Genomic DNA, 21,061 nt, shown 5'->3' with positions numbered 1-21,061 from the left:
CTGGCAACCAGCCCCCATCCTAAGGTGCTTTCCAAAAGTCATCTCATTAGTACAAGAAAGAAACCCTTATCACTCTCACAGCTTAGGAAATCCCAAGGGTAGCAGCTGTGAGCCATGCACAGTGAGTGAAGACCAAAATATATATATGAAAAAGACAGTGCAGTCATCAGACTGACCAAATACATATTTCTTACAAATCACAGTATCACAGTGGTCAAATATTTATGTCCTTTTCTCACTGATCTAAATATTAGGACTTCATACTTCTCTACTTCCTGATCTGACTATCTTAGTATTTGTTTCTTATATGTCAGAGATTACATATTAATCTGTATAATAGTACTCTATTCATTGTTTAAATCAACAGCATTGGGAGAAAAGTAATGCACCTTAATAAAGCAAAAATTTTTCAAGTAATTATTTAGGTAATCCAAAATTAACGTGTAAAACATGTTAACTCCTGGAAAGTGCCTTTCCTTTACAGTTACATTTGGCTCAGGCAAATAAATTTGTTCATCTTCCTTAACTATCAATTTAGAGTAAAACAGTTATTCAAAATCATGTTTCTTACCAAGAGTTGGTCCGCCTGCATTTTTTAATCTGTCCCCATGCAAATCCAGAAGCCACACAAATTATTACTTCGCATACATCTCATCTCATACTCTCACACCCAATATCTGTTCTCCACATCAAATGAGAGCAACCCTGCATTTACCTTTGGTCAGGCCAAAACCCACGGGGCCATCTCTGACATTCCTCTTTACTTCACATACCGTATGTAATCTAGGCACACTCCGTCTCAGGATCTTTACAAGTGCTGTTCCTACTTGCCGGAATGTTCCTCCCCCACATACATGCATGCCTCAATTCTCATTTTATCCTTGAGGTTCTTGGCTCAGATGTCACCATCTCAGTGAGACCTTCCTTAAGCACTTTATCTTGTTGCAACCTCTTCCTGACATGATACTCCCTATCCCCAACTTTTTCTTCTAAAGCCTTATCTCAATATTTTACTTATTTAAATGTTTTTTGTCTCTCTCTCACTAAAATGTATTTTTAGTATGACTTTTTTTAAGTAAACTCAAACTCAGGAGCCCAAGCTCTACCGACTAAGCCAGCCAGGCACCCTTTCTCACTAAAATGTAACCTCTATACACTGGCAGAGATTGTTTGGTTTTGTCCACCGGAATATCCTAGTACCTAGAATATAGATGATGCTCAAAAATCTTTGAATTTAACACTGGAGCTCATTTTATGTCAGATGATCCCAACCTGAGGAAAGAGATGTCCCACAATGTGAAGGGTCGGTAATGGTGCTCTCACTGACTGATTTGTTTACGCATATCACTAATTACCTACTTCCATGAACTGAACTCTCAGAAAAAAGACAAAGACCTTAGGATGATTTCCTCAACAAAACAGACATTGGCGAGAATACTAATAATCAAGCACTCTAAACAAATGGCAAAAGGGTACCTCTTTCCTCCTAGTATTTGCTCTTTACCAAGTAAAAATAACAATTAGCTAACCACATGAGAATATAACAAGACAGTCACAGGCCACCTGGCTGGCTCAGTCCATAGAGCATGTAACTCTTGACCTTGGGGTTGTGAGTCTGAACCCCACTTGGACATTGAGAATACTTAAAAAAAAAAAAAAAGAGGAAGATAAGACAGTCAAAGATAAGACAGAAATAACCAAGATAACTTTTAAAAATATAGGTTTACATCTATTATCAATAATAACCTCACACTACATACAAATTTCACCCCGGAAATATTAGCAAATAACAGTATAAAGCAATCACAACTAGCAAGATACTTAAAAAATTAAGTACCTAAACACATACCATATTGCTACAGGTTGTCATTTTTTTTCTCTCCAGCAAGGTTAAAGAGTCATGACTTTCAACTCAGAACTTTGGAAAATTTCCCTGAATTTAACTATATAAGTTTACATGCCTCTTTTACTTGCGGTTTCCTATAAAACTGTAAGATAAGAAGCCACCTACCACGGGGAAAGACTTGTTCTTCCTGCTGCAGTAGAAAGGGCTGAAATATGACTTGGGGAATAACATGAACATAAGCCAAACTGTATTTTCTGTCAGTAAATTACTCTATAAATATACACACAAAACTGCTGAAAATCATGAAGACTACTATTAGGGAAAAAAAATTACATACTGTGGGAAATTTGCCATATAGTTGGTAGTATAGATGGTTTTTCTAATATGCCTCAGTTTATAGTCTTTGCTGACTTCTGCATGAAATGCAAAAATTTCTAAGAAAATATCTATGTGAAAATATTCTCAACTGCAAATTCATTTTACAGTTAAATATTTCCTGAGTGCCCTTTACATAACAGACACTCTTCCAGGTGCAACTGACAGAGCACTGAACAAAAAGACAAAGTGTCTTCAGAAGGGAGCTTCTTTGGCTTCTTTAATAAAAGCATTTTATGGAAAATCAGTGAGAGCATTATCCGCTGAGAGTGGCTGCTTTAACCAAAATAAAAGAAGATTCCTGTAAAAAGCTTACTGAAATCCCATCACACAAGAACTCATTCATTTCATCTATCATTAGCAAGCAACAAACATGATGACAGAATGGCACAAAGTACTACCAGATGTTATAGATGTGGCCAGTTTTATAAAACAATGTATCTTCATGAGATAAGGAGTAACCATGAAAATCTCCTGTACCACAGGGAGGTCTGCTCTTTATCTGGTGGCAAAGCACTTAAAGGGGTTGTGAAACTTGACAGTTACTCTTCCTTCTTATACAAAAATGTCCCAGAATTGATTACTTTTCCTGTGAAGACAAGCAGCTTCCTGTAGTATGCTACCTAGAAGTTATTTTTGTAAAATTAAAAACATGTAAGGTAAACAATGGCTTGTCAGCTAAGAAAAATCACCTGATTTGTACACAAATAAAATGAACTTGAATCTAGCCCTTTGAATGACTCTATCACAAAAAATTAACCAATATTTTAAAAAGTAATGAAGTATATTATGTACACTTTCCCAATTTCAAATATAGCAAAGTGGTCTTTAAATACAGTGGTGCCACTAAAAAATACCTTGTGAAGATAAAAAAGGATTCTGTCATTCTATTAAAGTATCTTTAAAACCTTACTTCATTTTTATCCTGTACACATTTTGATGTGCCCATTATTAAAGTACAACAGTTCACTGTATTATTATGTAATAATATGTATTATGAATTATGTAAATACACATTCACAAATACCAGGGTACATGTTATGGACACAGGGGAGCAATCAGAAGTCTAGAGACTGTGATACAGCACAAAACAGAACAAACTGCTGCATGTGCCACACAGCTCTCGAAGTGCATGGATAAAGACCCCAAAGATACGCAACCTTCTCTGGCTTCACAGAAATTGACTAAATCCACCACTTCAGTGAATCACAGAGACACCAAACAAGAAAATATGGAAGAATCAAGCATGAACACCATCTCTTCAGGAGAAAAACAATAAAGAATCTCAATCTTAAAATGAGATAGTCAATGTGAAAAGACTGAGACATTAACAGAGTCAAATTCATGAATGTCCTCATAGTCACAGCATTACTGAATGTGAGCCCGCCTCCCCAACAAAACCCCTTTTAAAAAGCACCCAAAGAGTTTCAATCTAAGTATCATCCCCTCCCTGTGTTCCTTCTGATCAGCATCTAAACAAGTCAAGCCTATTCTACCTTTAAAAACACCATCACAACACCTATGGCTCCACTCACAAGTTCACAGCCATTGCTCCTGAAAGAGTTGTCTCCACGTCCTCACCCATGACAAACCATATTACAGCTCCCACCACTCCACTGAAATTGTTCTTACCAAGGTCTTTCAAGTCCTAAATCTGGTGAACACTTGGATTTATAGCACTTGCCCTCTTTGCAGCATCTGACGCAACTGACTAGTTTTCCCACCTTCTAAAAGCACTCTCTTCATTTTTGTGACACTACACTGTCTAGGTTTTGTCCCACCTCTTTATTAGTTTTTTTCCACTGGTTTCCACACCTCTACCCATTCCTTAAATGTTGGTGCTCACCAGCAGTTTGTCCCTGCTTAACTCCAACTCTCCCAGGGAGGTTTTGCCCACTCCCAAGATTTTAATTACCATCTCACAGTCTTCCGGTATGTCTCTCCAACCTTGACCTCTCTCCTGAGCTCCAGGAACCACAGACCATACATCACTGGCCACCATATATCTTCAACTATCTCTTACAAGGGCCTCAAGCTCAACACACTCAAACCCAGAAACTTCTCCCCACCAACACTAACTCCTTTACTATGCCATTTAACTCAGTGCCACCTCATCTCAACAAATGGTAACACCACCCTGCCCCAACAACCTGTGTAAAAGCACCAGAAATTTTTTCCTTCTTGACAAATTTTTGATAGCTCCAAAGTTGAGCTCAATCTACCGTAACTCTTACAACTTGCCCTGACCAGTTATATTAAAAGTAAAGCCCTGCCCTATCTTTCCAAAAGGCACTCTGTCTTCTCTTACTTCCAAAATATCACTGGCTTTCTTCCAGATGTCATTAAGAAATGACTTAAAAAAACAAACATTTCTTGCTATTGAGTAAATATAGCCTAAAAATGTAAAGTTCTTAGAATCATATTGACTGTGGTTTTGAAATTTCAGGAGCATAAGTATACATGTGAATCTCTAATACATGTGTGCACGTGTTTTGAAACTTCCAACAGAAAGAAAACAGAAGGGGAAAGATAATCCTCGTAGTAACAAGTAAAATCTCCACAAAAGCTTCACATTAGAGCTGAAAAAAGATGCGATTTTATAACTGTAAGCCCCTGCATCACTGTATTCTCTGAAAATCTTCCTCATACACAATAGAAACCTATCCTTAAGCCTAACAAAAACTCCCAGTGCCTCAAAGCACTGGATGGGCTGGTCATCTGACCAGACAGAAATGAAAATAGCACACTGATGTCAGAGCTAATGAAAGTCAAAAAGTGGAAGAGGTAGCTAAGGAATCCTTGAAAGGACAGCTGAAGCATTAGGAGCCACACTGATTTCTCTTAACACAAACAGATTACCTTCCCCAGGAGCGTGGGAACTATACACACTTCCAACTTTTATAAGTTCTCAAATTCACTAAGTCATTTTATCATCTGCATCATATTCTGCTACCAGGTGTGATCTTTCAAAAGGTGTGATTAGGAAATCATCCAACATAAACACGAATCTCAGCAGGCAGTGTTAAGGACCAGGGCTAGGAAAGCCATCTGTTTGATGGAAATACTATTTCTACTTCCCTGGTGATTACAGCTATCTGTAACAACTGTGAAATCCCAAGAGAAGAAATTTTAACTGCCTCAAAACTAATTTTTCATATAAACTGGCCAAGAAATTAAATGTTACACAAAGGGCTCTCTAAGCCGTAATATTTTTTGGCTAATTATTCCATTGGTAGTCTACATCTGCTCTACTAAAATGTGGTTATGAATCAGAGGTAACTCACAGAGAATGCTTTTGTATCTAAAAGTGACTACAGAAAATAACTACAATTCACAAAAATTGTTATTTTTAATGTGCATAAAATCCTCCCGAAAACATGTCCCACACAATAAAGGAACAGATGTTACTGTTGAAGTTTAAACGTTATTACTAGGAGTAATGAGACTAAATTTAACAAAAAAAAGTTAATTTTAACAACATATTTTTGAATATCTTCAATAGCCAACAATTTATGATCAGGAAGCATGTTAAGTACTGTCTTTAAAAGTAAAGTGAATCTATTATGATGATTTAAATATATAAATAGTTCAGAGATTTGCAAATATATATATCCTAAGACATTCAGAAATACTGGCCATAATCCCACATATTACTGCGGTGGGGTTTTTTTTGGTGACAGATCCTCATTTGTTCCAAATGTCACTTCTCCACCCTTCCTTTTTTTTAAAAAATAAACATTTTCTAGAATTCTTCTGAGAAATTTATCTTCTAGATATTTTGATAGAAAATACCACAACTCCTTTATTTCTTGTAGCTCAACTCTAGATGTGGTATTTAATATCTTGGAGTAAAAAAATAACTTAAGAGTTAACTATTTGAACTTGTTCAGTAACTTATTAAAGCCATAAGCTTTTGAAATAAAAATGAGTATATGTACTGTGCCTAAAACTATTGATATGTATGAGTTAATCATACCAAACAGAAAATACTTAAGTTCCAAACAACCCAACACTTAAGGGTTTTAGACAGTAGACACAGGTAAAGATCATTCACAAGAGCTATTATACACAGTAGTTGTTGAGAGTAAAAATATTTGATGACAGAAACAATGTCAATAAAATATCTTAAAATTACAATTTACCTTTAAATATATCCAAATAATATGATTAAAGAAACAATCATCAAAGTAGTTAAGCAAAATATTCCAAATTCCTTCAGTCATAAGAAAGAGCACTAGCAGAAATGACTGCTCCGAAGATTACCAGAACAGAAACACTCTCAGTTTGTACTATCCTAACTCACCCCCCGCAAAACACATTTACCCTTAGGGATTCACAAATAACAAACACACAATTCATTTCAACCGTGGCTACAATTTGTAAGCAGCCTTTCATTGCTCCATAAAGACTCGTCATTGTAGATGCTCATCAGTTTTTAAGCCACATCCACAGCTGCTGTCTTGGAAAAACAACATTTGCAGCAAAAACTTTAAAATTACATTTATAAAACAGTTTGACATAAAACAAAATTAAAAGTACTCCAGTATAATACAAAGAATGAATGTATCTAGAGTACCAAAAGCATGAGACTCAAGTCATTCTTACTAGTAATACTTTTGGTTACAGTACAAGAATTATTTTCTAAGTTCTGTGACACATATAGTATCATGTTTAAATTAAAGCCTAGATCAAAGAGGCATTATTCACGCCAAAAAAAAGTGAAGCAGAGATATCACCAAAATTTCTTACTGAACAGAACCTATTTCACGACCTCCAGCCTGTGTTTTTTCTACAACCTTTTTTCCAAAATCATAAACTGAAATGCAGAGACAAAAATCCCACATAAAACTGTTAAAAAAAAACAAAGTCTACTTTAAAAAAATCCCACATAAACCAATTCCCTGCTCAACTTCATCCTCCTGTCTCAGATGTTTACTCTGGCTAGACTGAGGGAAGGGGATCTTATGGTTAGAGAGCACAACCAATCGCGCAGATGACTGAAGGTTAATCTTGAATTTGGGGTGGGGGTGTGGAGAGGAGGAATGCCCAGTAGCATTATCACATACTAGATTACACAATCATTAGAAGATGCTCATCACAATGAAATTGGAATCCAGAGACGTGAGTCTGAATTCCAACTCTCCCACAGGTAAATTTGGTTAAATTTCTATTAAACAGAATACTACTACCTTCCACACCAGACAATGGCAAAGACTAAATGTAACAACAGATCTCAAGGCTACTGAACCACATTCAGGTAACAGATTATATTTAAAACACATTAGATGAATCTGTACTAACACTGGGGGCCCATAAAACTTTATAACATACAGGAATATAAGCAGGATTTCAGATCAGTGAGAAAAAGAGCATTCAAAAAGTGATGTTGCTAGAACACTTCCCTGGTTCATTCATTCATTCAACAAATACTGAGTATCATCTATGTACCAAGCACTCTATTTTAGTAGGGCAGAGAAAGACAAAATCAAAAGGCAAAGAATACATATCGTGAGAAGCTGATTCATACAAGTGAGAAAAATAAAACAGGAAGGAGTACAGAATGTGGGATAAAAAGCAGGAAAAATGTGGGAGAATGAGAAAGTACTAGAAAGGAGACCCAAGAAAAAGGTGCCATCAAGGTGGCTACCCAAGAGTGTGGTATCCTACAAGCCAAATGAAAAAAATGTTTGAATAAGAAGGCAGTGATCCAAGATATCAAATGCTGATCAAGTCAGATAACACCTGAAAAAAACTCATCACTACATTCACCCATAGAGGGAACCGGTAAGTTGAGAGGAGAGCAGGATTGTTGTTGTTGTTGTTTTTTTAAGATTTTATTTATTCATTTGACAGAGAAAGAGCGAGCACAAGTAGGGGGAGCAGCATGCAGAGGGAGAGGGAGAAGCTTCCCGCAGAGCAGGGAGCACGATAAGGGGCTCGAACCCAGGACCCTGGGATCTTGACCTGAGCCGAAGGTAGACGAACGACTGAGCCATCCAGGAGCCCTGAGAGGAGCAGTTTTGTTGAATGGTGGAGATAAAAAGCCTGGCTGAAGTAGGTTTAGAGGAAATGGAGAGTGGAGACAGAAAGAACTCTCCATAGGAAGTTTGTTGCAAAGGGCAAAGAAGAAATAAAACCAAAGGGGAGTGTGGAATCCAGAGAAACAACAGCATGTTTATATAACTGTCAAGGATGCTTTAAGAGAAAGGTAAAAACTGAGGCCAGAGACAGGGAAGGCTAGCTGGCTACTCCAACGTCTAGAGTAGCCGAGAAAGGATGGGATCCAGGGCACAAGTAGAGGGCCTGCCCTTCCTTAAAGAGGAGTTCTCACAGTGATTTACAAACTTCAGGCATCAGAATCACCTGGAGGGCTTGCTGAACTAGACTGCTGGACTCTATTCCTCCAGGGCTTCAGAGACAGGAGCTCTGGGGTGGAGTGAAAGAATGTGCATTTCTAACAAGTTAACCTATTGCTGCCCTCCAAGGATCTCATTTTAAGAACCACAACTCTATACAACAGAAGACAGAAAAAACTGATTATATGAAAACAATACATTTGGTTCTAAATGTATACATTTAGAAAAAATAAGGTCAGAACCTACATCACATAACACACAGCAAAAAAACCAACCAACAAACCAACCAACCAAAAACCTCCGAGAAGGGTTAAAGGGATAAATAATTTTTTAAATTATAAAAGAACATTTGGAAGAAGAAAAAAAGAATGGGGGCGCCTGGGTGGCTCAGTCGTTGGGCGTCTGCCTTCGGCTCCAGTCTTGATCCCAGAGTCCTGGGATCGAACCCCCCATCCGGCTCTCTGCTCAGTGGGGAGCCTGCTTCTCCCTCTCCCACTCCCCCTGCTTGTGTTCCCTCTCTCGCTGTCTCTCTCTCTGTCAAATAAATAAATAAAATCTTAAAAAAAAAAAAGAAAAACAAAAAAGAATGCTTTCATAATCTCAGGGGTGAGGAAGACAAGCAAAACACAAAGCTAAAGGAAAAACTACAAATTTGACTACATAAAAATTTTAAACTCACTTAAGACAATAATAAAATTGAATGACAAATGAAACACTAGGAGAAAATACTTCATATAAATTGACAAAAAGTATCATCTGGAAAATAAAATTATTACACAAAATAAGAAAAAGACATTTCATCAGAAAAATATGGTTACAAATACATAGTCAAATCTAACTTTGAATGCATTTCTAGAATATACATTTATTTTTAAAATAATCAAACAGTAAACCTAATACTTCATCTAAAGTAATAATCTAATATAATCCCCTTTTCCTTAAAGTCTTTATTAGAATTCTCTCTGATACTGCTTGCCACCTAGGAGAGAGTTTGGAAGCTTTCAGGTGTTTATCATTTAGGTAGAGAAAAACAAAACCTCTATCAGTACAGGGAGGGCAATGAATGGCAGAGGCAGAAGTAAAGCTTCCTGAACTTGAGTCAAATTAATTAAATACCTGACCCTCAGACTTCTTATCTATAAAATGGAGATACTATTTCCCTCAATGTAGTTGAAGACTCAGTAGAAACTTAACAAAATGTCAATTCCCTAAAACCCCTTAATATGTTTGCTAAACTACTGACAATAAATAGAATGTCAGCATTTCCACTAAAAAAAAAAAGTTGAAGACTATATTCCCAGTTGTTCACAGTAGTTAATTTCCTGGTGGAAGACTACAGTGGCTGCCTTTCCATGATATATTTAAATTACTTTTGGATTTCTTATATACATTTTTCCAACAGAAAAAAATCATCTGAAGTATCTATAGATGACATTAATTAACCCTTGAGAAAAACTTCGACATCAACATAGTCACTTGCCTGAATTAGAAAAACAAGCTAAAAATGAGAAGAAAAAATAAATCAACTGTACACCTAAGCTACCGTGTTAATTTAAATTCTCATGTCATTTAAGATATTTAATATACCAACTGACAACTTTCAGGAGTTACATCCTTGGAAATGAGGCTTAAGTAAATGATATGCTCCTAAATCCTATACATAAAAGAATCTCCCCTATATTGCGGGGGGAGGCCAGGATGAAAAATGGCATGTTTACTAGTAACTGGGAAATAATCTTTGAAAGCTACAGCTACTAAGTTTGTTTTTTGAACATTACAGTAGTGATGTGGCAACTCCCACTAATTCAGTACTATCCATTTAATCAAACGACGACACTCATTATTATAAGATGTAAGTAAATTACCAAAACTATCAATACTATCTTTGGACTGCTGAAATGGATTTAATTCACTTCCCTGACATTTGGTTAAGCACAGATGACAGATACAACACATCTAATGAGTTCCACAGTTAGGGAATAATGTCCTGACATATACGCTAGAAAAACCCCTGTATAAAAATCACCAGGTTCATAAATGAGTACATCTTCCAGTGTAAAATTTCAAGTTGTGGCCCCTTCCCTATATGACGGTCTTCCTTTTTCTAAATCTCTTCTTCTGTCCTTCCATTTTCTCTAACAGAGCCTCTGGAAACAACCAGCTGCAATTTAGTGCGAGTGGCAGAACTAAGATGCTAGGGAGGCAAGAGGCAGGGACTGGGGTGAGCCAGGTGAGCCAGAACCCAGGCAATTCTGGAGTAGGGACAACTAAAGCAGAGTAGGTGATAAGTGTGCACTGAGAACAAATGTGTTCTAAAAGAAGCCACCCTGGTCAGTCAAAAATATAAGACAGAGAACACAAGCAGCATCAAGAACAGGAAAAGAGCCAAGGAGGAAAGAAGAGGCAGGCTCAGAGCTGACCATTTATTAAGCAACACTGGCAGCAGCCCCAAACCAAGCTTGGGGTTGAGAGATTTGTATTCTTGCTCTAAGTCCACACCCACAGGAAAAAAAAAAAAGACAAAACAAAGTTCTTGTAACATTAAAAAGCAGCAGAGTGGTATAAACAGAAAAAAGACCAGCACAAGTCTTCCCCAAAAAGCAAACCAGAACTAGTCCCAGCTCAATCACTGAATGGGTCTCAGCCATTAGCCAACTGGAAATTACTCAGTCCATCTGTGCCCTCATTTAAATAAGTAGTTACTTAGGGGTGCCTGGGTGGCTCAGTCCGTTAAGCGTCTGCCTTCAGCTCAGGTCATGATCCCAGAGTCCTGGGATCGAGCTTCTCCCTCTCCCTCTGCCTCTCCCACCTGCTTGTGTGCGCGCGTGCGCTCTCTCTCTGTCAAATAAATAAATAAATAAAATCTTTAAAAAAAAAGTAATTACTTTAGAACACATGATTAGCAAGGTCTTTTCCAGCTCTGAAGTTTCCTTAATCTAACGGAGTTAATAATCTATAACATTTGTCACACTGGATATAATTACATACTGTGGTATGTTACAGGGAGAATACAACACACCAAAATGTAAATAACCTAGAATCACAGTCTAGTATCCCTACAAACCATACCTCATCATCATCTTTCATTATAAGAAACAAATTCCTACAGTCTCCTCCTTTAACCATAAAAACCATCGCCTAAAATCTAACCCACCAGGCTTCACTGTCTATACATTTAGAGATGGGGAATTTGGTCACTTGTGCAATTTCACTGAGCTTCCCTTCAGTTTCTTTCTACAGAACATGTTGTAATGGCATTATGCTTTTTCCATTTTTCAATACTATGAGTTTTCTATTTGCTGTAAGTTTCATATTCCACTTCAAAAACTGTGCTCCAGAAATGGCAGAAAGCAGACCATAATCCAGGTCAGTTTCACCATGGTTCTCAGAAAAACTAATCTATGCTGAATATCAGATTTATCACTTAGACTAAGTGCCACCTAGTGGCAAGTTTATATATTAAATCCATTCAAGTCCTATCCATCTAGCAAATAACATTCTGGCTGATAACAACTGCGCCATAATTATGCAAGGTAAGTAAAATACTGATCCTGTCCTTACAGAGGTGGCTGACAAATCAGACTTAGAAAGGGAGGCACACTCAATACAGATATATTTATATAACTGCAGAAAGATGTTAAATGTTACAAAAGTATGCAAAAATGTTACAGAAATATGCAAATTATTCAGCATTTGTTCAAAAGCTAAAAGAAACAAAGCACTGTTATGCAGGTTCTCTTGTACCTGCTCACCTCACTCAGACTTTCCCACTTCTAATTACTTCACCCAGCTTCCATCGTTTGTTTTTTTCTCCCCACCTTCCCTTCCACCCTTCCCTGCTCCCCCATCTTATCCTTTAAATTCTACTCCAGATAAGGGGAAGAGTAGGACCTATTGAGCAGCTACTACTCCCAGAACTGAGCTAGGTATTTTTCTCGTATCTCATATAACCTTCACACCAATACCATGAAGTATTATTTTCTCCAATTTTCCAGACAATGGCAAGACAGATTAAGTGAAATGCTCATAGCCGCAGATCTATAGCGCACTGATTGCAAAGCTCCCAATACCATCCTGTCTCCAGAAAGAGCTGCTCTATTCTTTCCATTCCTAGGCCTGCTACCATGAAGATGAGACCTTGATTACATTTCTCCTATGGTCTCCATCCACCCCAATCTATTTTACACTGATTACACCCTGCCTCACTTCTTCAACAATGTTCAATGCCCTCCTACCCCAAACCCTGATTGATATCCAAACCCTTAACTTTGCACTCAAGGTCCTCCAAGAAGCCCCAACAACTTTTCCAGTTTTATTTCCTAACACCCCTATCAGCTCTCACCTTTTCTATGAACGCTCCTCCAATTAAGATAATCATTCACACCTGTGTTCCCACCACTATACATGTTACAGCACTTATAATCTCCCTTATTATAATTATCTGTGCACTTTTCACTAAATCATGAGCTTCACCAGACAACTTCTTGGCCATCTTTTTTTTTTTTTTAAAGATTTTTTATTTATTTATTTGTGAGATAGAGAATGAGAGAGAGCACATGAGAGTGGGGAGAGTCAGAGGGAGAAGCAGACTCCCTGCCAAGCAGGGAGCCCGATGCGGGACTCAATCCAGGGACTCCAGGATCATGACCTGAGCCGAAGGCAGGCGCTTAACCAACTGAGCCACCCAGGCGCCCTCTTGGCCATCTTTATAAGACCGCTAACATAGCAGTCACACCTATTACGTGCTCAACAACTGTTTCTTTAAAACATATTTAAGCAGTTATAAAGAAGAACCACTAAGGCACGGTTATAGGCATTCCCCTTAACCCCTCCCCTCATGACTGGGAACCTCAATGTTTCTGCTTCCTCCACTTGGTGTATGGATCAGGAGCTTTGTACAGAACTACATAATTTTTTGAATCAAAAATTTTCTCATACTCAAACCAAAAGTTAAATGATTGGAAAATATATGCTGGGAACTATAGAGAATACAAAGTTCAGTGGTTGCCAGGGGCTAAGGGTGGGAAGGGGATGAGTAGGCAGAACACAGAGGATTTTTAGGGCAATGAAACTACTCTGTAAGAAACTACGCTGGTAGATAGATTTACATTTGTCCAAACCCAAAGAACAAAGTCTAATGTAAACTATGACTTAGAAAGATAATGTATCGATGTAAGTTTATCAATTACAACAAATCTACCACTCTGCTGGGGGATGTTGATAATGAAGGAGGCTATTTATGTACAGGGGCAGGGAGAACATGGGGAATCTCTGTACCTTCCCCTCGATATTCCTGTGAACCTAAAAGTGCTCTAAAAAATAAAGTCCATTAAAAACAAAAAACACAAAAAGCAAACAAAAAAACACGGGGCACCTGGGTGGCTCAGTCAGTTAAGAATCCGACTCTTGGTTTCAACTCAGGTCATGATCCTGAGGTCATGAGATCCAGCCCCGTGTGGGCTGCCGCTGAGCAGGAAATCTGCTGGAGATTCTCTCCCTCTCCAGGTCCCTCTGCCCCTCCCCCTGATGTGTGCACTCTTTCTCTCAAATAAATAATATTTTTTAAAAAATGGTATGTTAGGGCGCCTGGGTAGCTCATTTGGTTGAGCGACTGCCTTCAGCTCAGGTCATGATCCCGGGGTCCTGGGATGGAGCCCCATTGCTCTGCGGGGAGCCTGCTTCTTCTCCCTCTGCCTCTGCCTGCCACTACCCCTGCTTCTGCTCGCTCGCTGTCAAATAAATAAAATCTTTAAAAAATAAAAATTAAAAAAAAAAAGGTATGTTAGCAAAATAAGGCAAGATCTTAGTAGGTCTGCAGTTTTCCAATAAGGGAACAAAGACCCTTCTTCCAGTTACACAAACCAGCCGAAAGTTAGTATGGTCTGGAGCAAAATTAATTCCAAAATAAAGTCTTCATAATAATAAAGAAAAAAACCCTACAACATTGGTTCTATACTTTATAAGGCAACTAATATTGCAGTTATATAACACAATCTTTACCATGCTAATAAAAAATAACAGGGTTTCATAAAGTGATAAACATTTTTCCTGGTTATATAAACTTTTTATGAGAAATACACTCGTATTCATTTACAATTCTATCATCTAATTAACAATGTGCAGAAAAAACGTTAGCTCTAAGGCCAAGTTAAAACTATTGAATATAGAAAAGGAAGCGTGGGAGGGGAGTTAAAAAAAAGTCAACTTGATTTTCTAGTATATTCCAGCTCACATCCAACAGGTGCAGCATTTTTATCTCAAGGCTTTTGCAACTTAGGATACTTAAGCAGCAGTGGTTTCTACATTGTTTCTGTAATCTTAAAATAGTGCAGATATTTCCAAGACTGCCATGAACATGACCAATTTGACTAAAAAGCTGTCATGCTTATCATTATACACTGTCTCAACGTAACAAACCTACATAAATATTTATGCAGATAGGTAATTACTACCAACTATACAACCCAAGTCAGAGTGCCTCTAATGCTTGCTTTTCCTCAGAAGTATGTTCAGGAAACACATTATCCTTTTCATACTACTAGGATATCACTTCATTCCCTGAAGCAGAAGCAGGTCTAATGAGGCATAAGTGACACCATGATGCTGTGCCAGGCCTCAGGGGCATCCAGAACTGTGGGCAGGATGTATGAAAGATGGCTGCAGCCAGACATTCAACATTCCTACTTTATTACGGCTGTCCAAGCAGAGAAGACAGCAGTAACAAGTAGACCCCAAAAGTTGGGGGTGACTCAATGACAACATCCATGGTCAAGCAGTAATTTACCAAATATGTCTGCTCAAAATGCCAAGGCACATATTTCAAGAGCTGCGGTCCTTTGCACTAAATACACTGCTGCCTTCCTAAAACATGACCCACAAACCACAGGTTACAAAATAAAAAGTCCATCTTGAATACTGCCTGTGAAAGGTTAGCAGGAGAAACCATTTGTTACAATGAAAATATTTGTATACAGTGCTTTAGTATTTACAAATCACTTAAATATTTTTATTCGGCCTTTATAATTTAACGTATTTTACCTTACTTGATAGTCACATGCCTGTCAGATAAATACAACAAAATTATCATTCCCTATTATATAGAGGTAGAACCTGAAGCTTGGAGAAATCGTAACCTGTCCACAATTCCAGAGGCTTCCTGAAGATTATCAAGGTTATCAGGTTATTATTTGGTTCCATGGCATGGCTCCCCCCCGCAAAAGAAGCAGAGTCTTAAGTTTTAATGTACATCCCTGTGCATCTAAGAAGGACTTAGAACATGTAAAAATAATGGAACCCTTTGAGAAACACTGGTCAACCATACAAAAAACAAAATGTGAAATTTAAACTTAACAGTTTTGTACAAACAATATAGTATAATCCAAAAGGAACTTCTGGCTAAGATTCTACTATAATGTTCTTAGAGGCTATGAGAACGCCTGTAGCTGAAAATATCAATTTCTCTGGGTACTTCGGCAATTAAATTTCCTAGAGAATCAATACATTCCCATGTACGTCAAATTCTGCCTACAGGAACCAGGTTGCGCCAAGGTTTCAAAGTACTTTTTTGAGTCACTTGTTCAAAAAAATCTTTTTACCGAGTCCCTATCATGTGCTAGACACTCTTTTGAGTATAAGAATATATAAACGATTATGAAAAAAAATGGTATCTGCCACCAGGTAGCTAATGAAAAGCCTCTGAATGTGACAATTACAACTTAGTATGACACTTCCAAGAGAATTATCCTGAGCCCTTTAAGAACACACCAAAGGGGCACTGGCCCCAGCCTGGAAGATCCCGTTAGAATATCGTCAGACCTAAGTCTTGAATAATAACCCACTAATACCAGCACTTTTCACGTACTGGCAGGCATTAAACTGCTACACCCATCCAGGGAACTGCAGATTCTTAAATATAGCCAGAGCACTAAAGAGTAAAGGAAAGATAGGCATACAGTTCAGCTACAGAAAAGGTAAATGAAATAGGTATAGAGGACCCTATATGTCAAGCTAGCTAACATTTTTTGAGCACCTGCTATGTGTTTAGGTATCCTACTAAATGTTTTCTTGCATTCAATCCTCACCATGACCCACTGAGCTAAGAATAATTATCTTGCAATTGATGGAAAACGCAAGAACTCAGAGCACTTGTCAGTGTTATGAGGTTTTAAATGGCAGAGACAGAACTGGAACCCAGTCCGGATTAAATCCTAAATGTGAACTCATACTCTCTACTCCACTGCCTCTTTAATGAAGGCTGCTAGGGGGAGCCATTGAAAGGTTTTTAAACTAAGAAGTGAAGTGATCAGATTTGCTATTTAGACTGTGTGGAATCTGGATAAAGGAGGTGAACCTACAAACAGAAAAAGGAAGCTGCCAATGTTTATACTAACCCATGAGAGAAATGAGAACATGAATTGTGGCAGCAGGGATGAAGGACACAGATTCAAGAGATTTTCAGAAGGGAAAATTTTCAGTTCTTAGTGTCTAAATGTGAAGGGTTAGTGTAAGAGAGGAATCCAGAAACCTAGCTTGGGGAACTTAGCTGGGATGTTGTATCATCTACCAAGAACAGAGAAACAACAGGTTTCGTTTGTTCAGTTAAGTGTCTACGGAGCATCTCCTAAATGTAAAACACTTTCCTAGATCAAGGGCCAAGGGCCTTTGATCAAGGGCCTGAAATCATGGCCCTTGGTTGTTGGAAATATTCTTTAGAGCAAATGACAAAGCATTAAAAACTACAAGGGATACTGAAAATAGTCATTACTATTAACAGATTTGGCCTAGAGTCTAATGAAAACATTTTGTGCCACCACTTTTAAAACATACTACCCACACGCATAAAATAAAAACTTTAAAAAAAATCACCAAGTGCAGAAAACAGATCAATAGAGGGAAAGCATCCCATAATTTTACAGTATTACTTGAGTTTGACAGATTTTCAATCTCTTATACAACAAATACACCACCCTGTAATTTGTTTTACTTATCTCTCTCCCTCTAAGCTTATAGGGAAAAAAATGTATTGGTTTTATTACCCAAACTATAATACATATTTTCATTTTTTTCATCCCACTATCACCACTGTGACTTGCCAAGAACTTCGTTCATAACCTCCTACTTGACTTTCTATAAAATATGACCTACTTCACATCAGCTTATTTCAGTAACAATTCCTAGAATTTAACCACACCTTTCATGCAAGGATGCTCTCTGCAAATCCTAAGGCACAGCAATCCTGTGCAGATGTGGCAAGTTATTACAATTCCCATTTTACTACATAGTTAGGAAATTGGCCCAGGGGAAGTAGAGTAACTTGGAAATAATCATAAAGCCAGATGCCAAGAATAACAACTTTTAGTCAATCCATGAGAAAATACTGCCCCTAGTTGAAATAACATGAAATTTAGCATTAGGAGGATGCAAAAAACGTTGTAAAGCCACATCCTAGGTTTTTAAACTTTATTTTTTAAAATAACCCAATCCTAGAATTAGGATTTGTAAGAACTTTCAAACACACCATTTTTCCCTAATCTTATCCATCCAGAGTGCCAAAGATTATTTAATGAAGTACAAATGGAGTACAGCTGGCAAGAGTGGCTTTTCTCCCAAACCATTTTTTATCTTACCCTTTTAAAGACACTGATAGAAAACTGTTATCAGACAATAGGTAACTTTTAAATAAACCTAACTACTTAAATAATCTAATACAAAGAAGCATACATTAGAACAGATCTGAAAATACCTCAAGTGAGCTTCTATTTTTTTCCTGAAAATACACTCTGCACACCCATCTGCAATATGCATGGACAACAAATTTAAAGCTTTAATAGTCGATAATCAGAATGAATGTCCCAACCACAACTCATCCCGTATGTTTCTAAGTATGTTGCTATTTGATATAATTTAGTAAAAGCAATGTTTTATATGATCACAAAATAAAGGTCTTAATTCAATTTAGAAACAAAAAACACAACACGGTTTGTAAAAGTGGCTTGTATGTTTGTGTGATCATTCCTACATGTACAAGTCAGAACAAAATACCTTCCATTATTACACCATATTTACCCTTTTGTTTAGAGTCAGAAAAAGCGTACTCAAGATTTTACCTTCAAAAGAATGATTATGCACAAAGAACAAGTATGGGAGACAAATGATTACGGGTAAAATCCACCCATGGAACCCAGACTGCAAATTTTCACAAAACCCTCACATTATCAATTATGAAAAAAGATTTTCCATTAATTAAAATCAAACTACTAATTCTAATCACAGCCTTCAAAAAAAAATGTTTAACAACATTCCTCACACTAAATCTTGTACATCCTCTACTAGTACCACTTTATGTGGAACTTTATAAAGGAAATGACACTCCAAATGATTTTGTGGTTAACACAACTTCTAAACTTAGTGATCAACCAGTAAGGGGGAAAAAAAACAACTTCTGAACAATATATTCAATCTAGTAATCCTGGTAAATTGAATACTTCTTTTCCTCAGCACCAGAATATTCAGGCTATTTAAATACACCACACCACCCTCCCTCCCCCCCCAACTCCCAGCTTTTACATTATCATAACAATAAGCACTCTGAACAATTTAAAGCTCCTTTAACATTAGAAGTGACTTTACCTTACTTAAGACTATTACTTAAATGTCTTTTAATTGTATTTGATTAATGCATTCCACAAAGATTCTAGAAGCAGTATTCATCAACCAGAAACTGCACTCTTAAGCGTGTTCCTCATTTCAACTCCAAAGATGGGACAGAAGGGTTGTCACAGATCTACAGAGCAAAAGCACATAATTATAAACTATCTAATGATTAAGAAAAAGTAAAACTCCCAAGTAGGATGCCTCCCTTTTTCCTTAGCAGCAGGAGTTACTGGTAAAATAACTAACTCTAGACCTATAGTCTAGAAAATGCTGTAATTTTTCCCACGAACGTTCAAATTTTTAACATCAAAATTTACGCTGCTACTATTCACGTACCCAATGAATGCCAATGTGGATATCTGAAACTAGTCTCACAGACCCAACAGAAAAAAAAAAAAAAAAAAAATACCTCGCACCTCTTCTAACCTTCCTACAATACCCGCAGGTAACCCAGAAGCAAAGCTACGACAGCTGACCTTGGCCTAGGCCATCAGAAACGGCCTAAGGGCAGAGGGGGCGGAGGTGGAAGAGCAATAACCTAGAGACCAGATCTTTTTCCAGGGCTACTGTTTCCAAGCAAAACAACCATGGGCCCAAAGAGGCCGCGAAGAAAACTGGAGACACTATAATCCCGAGAGAAAGGGGTGTGTGTGTGCGTGTGTGTGTGTGTGTGTGTGTGTGTACACATAATCCCAAGAGAAAAGGGTGCGGAACGCCGAGGAGGAAACCAAGTATCCCCACGCCTCTTTCAAGACCCACAAAAACAACAACAAACCGTAGGGTCTGTCTGCGCGCAGAAGCACCAGATGGAGTCCCCGAGGCTGAGACAGTTCAGCCGACACACTCCGTGGGTAGTGGATAAATCAACCGATGATGGGAGGGGAAGGGGGTGCCAAGCGAATAAGCCACTGAATGGGCGAGACAAAGACTCTGGGAGTGATCAAGTAGCAAACATAAAGGTGAGAGGAAAACACGTGAGAAAAATAATGGAAGAAAAATTAAAAGACAGAAATCTGGTGCCTGGGCTGTGGCAGGTCACTGAGCTACCGAACAGCGAAGGGCACAACAAAGGGGCACGGGAGGAAGGACAGCTGAGGGGAGGAGATGGAAAAGGGATGCGGGGCGCGACGGGTCGGACAAAGCGCCCAAGGCGGCGAAACAAAGGGCCCGGGGTAGAGAGTCGCGGGGGGCAGCGGGGAAAGACAAAGCGCCCGGGGCCGGGGACACCGGCCCGGCGAGGAGGCGACGACCGCCCGGAGGAACAAAGCTGAGCGGGGCCAGGAGGCCGGGCCCGCGGGCGGCGGCGCAAGAGGCGCGCGCCCCGCACGGCGCCCGTGGGCCCCGCGCGCCCGGCCGCACTCACGCCCGCACCCGCCGGCGTCGCCGCCGCCGCCCGCCCTCACGCGCTGGAGACCGAGCCACGGCGGCGCAGAGCGAGCAGCGCACGGCCACACGCCGCCGCCGCCGCCGCGCTCGACGCACGCGACGCCGCCCCCGCGGCCCCGGACGCCAAGCGTGCCGCGGCCCCCGAACACGCCGCCCGCCGCGGGCTGCGAGACGCCCGCAACTTTGCCGATTCCCAGCGCTCCGATTCCCCCAGACTTACCCTGTCACAACAGGCGCCATCTTCCACAAACTCTCGCCAAAACTCCAACCCTCGCGAGATTCCCCCTGACGCCTTCCCTGGTCCCTCTCCCCCGCCCCTTCCCTTTTTCCTCACTCCTCGATTCCACCCAGCCCCCGCGCTTCTTTTCCCCTCGCAGCCGCCGCGAAGAGCCAGACGCCTCGCGCCGCCCGCGGAGTAGGGGATCCTGCTCGCTGCCTTCCCTGG

The 21,061-nt window shown here is 39.2% G+C and overlaps 1 protein-coding gene across 6 annotated transcripts in view; it reads right to left on the bottom strand.

Moving 5' to 3' along the window:
* Positions 1–21,061, bottom strand: part of RBPJ (recombination signal binding protein for immunoglobulin kappa J region) — a 222,530-nt gene that overhangs the window by 87,837 nt on the left and 113,632 nt on the right. Inside the window, exon 1 of one of the 6 annotated variants that reach the window (XM_064584346.1) lies at positions 20,837–21,015. The exons of 4 other annotated variants lie outside the window; for them this stretch is intronic. In XM_064584346.1, coding sequence (XP_064440416.1) covers positions 20,837–20,856 — 20 coding nt within the window. In that variant the 5' untranslated portion in view covers positions 20,857–21,015. Of the gene's footprint in view, positions 1–20,836; positions 21,016–21,061 lie in introns of those variants that run through there. One more of the 6 variants, XM_064584347.1, reaches the window with a different exon arrangement.

The sequence above is a fragment of the Mirounga angustirostris genome, unplaced genomic scaffold (genome assembly GCF_029215605.1).
Source record: "Mirounga angustirostris isolate CCGP_5_RB_7025 unplaced genomic scaffold, mMirAng1.0.hap1 SCAF_2, whole genome shotgun sequence".
Taxonomy (NCBI): domain Eukaryota; kingdom Metazoa; phylum Chordata; class Mammalia; order Carnivora; family Phocidae; genus Mirounga; species Mirounga angustirostris.
The sequence above is the reverse complement of the archived record's forward strand: the minus strand, read 5'-3'. Positions and strand labels throughout refer to the sequence as shown.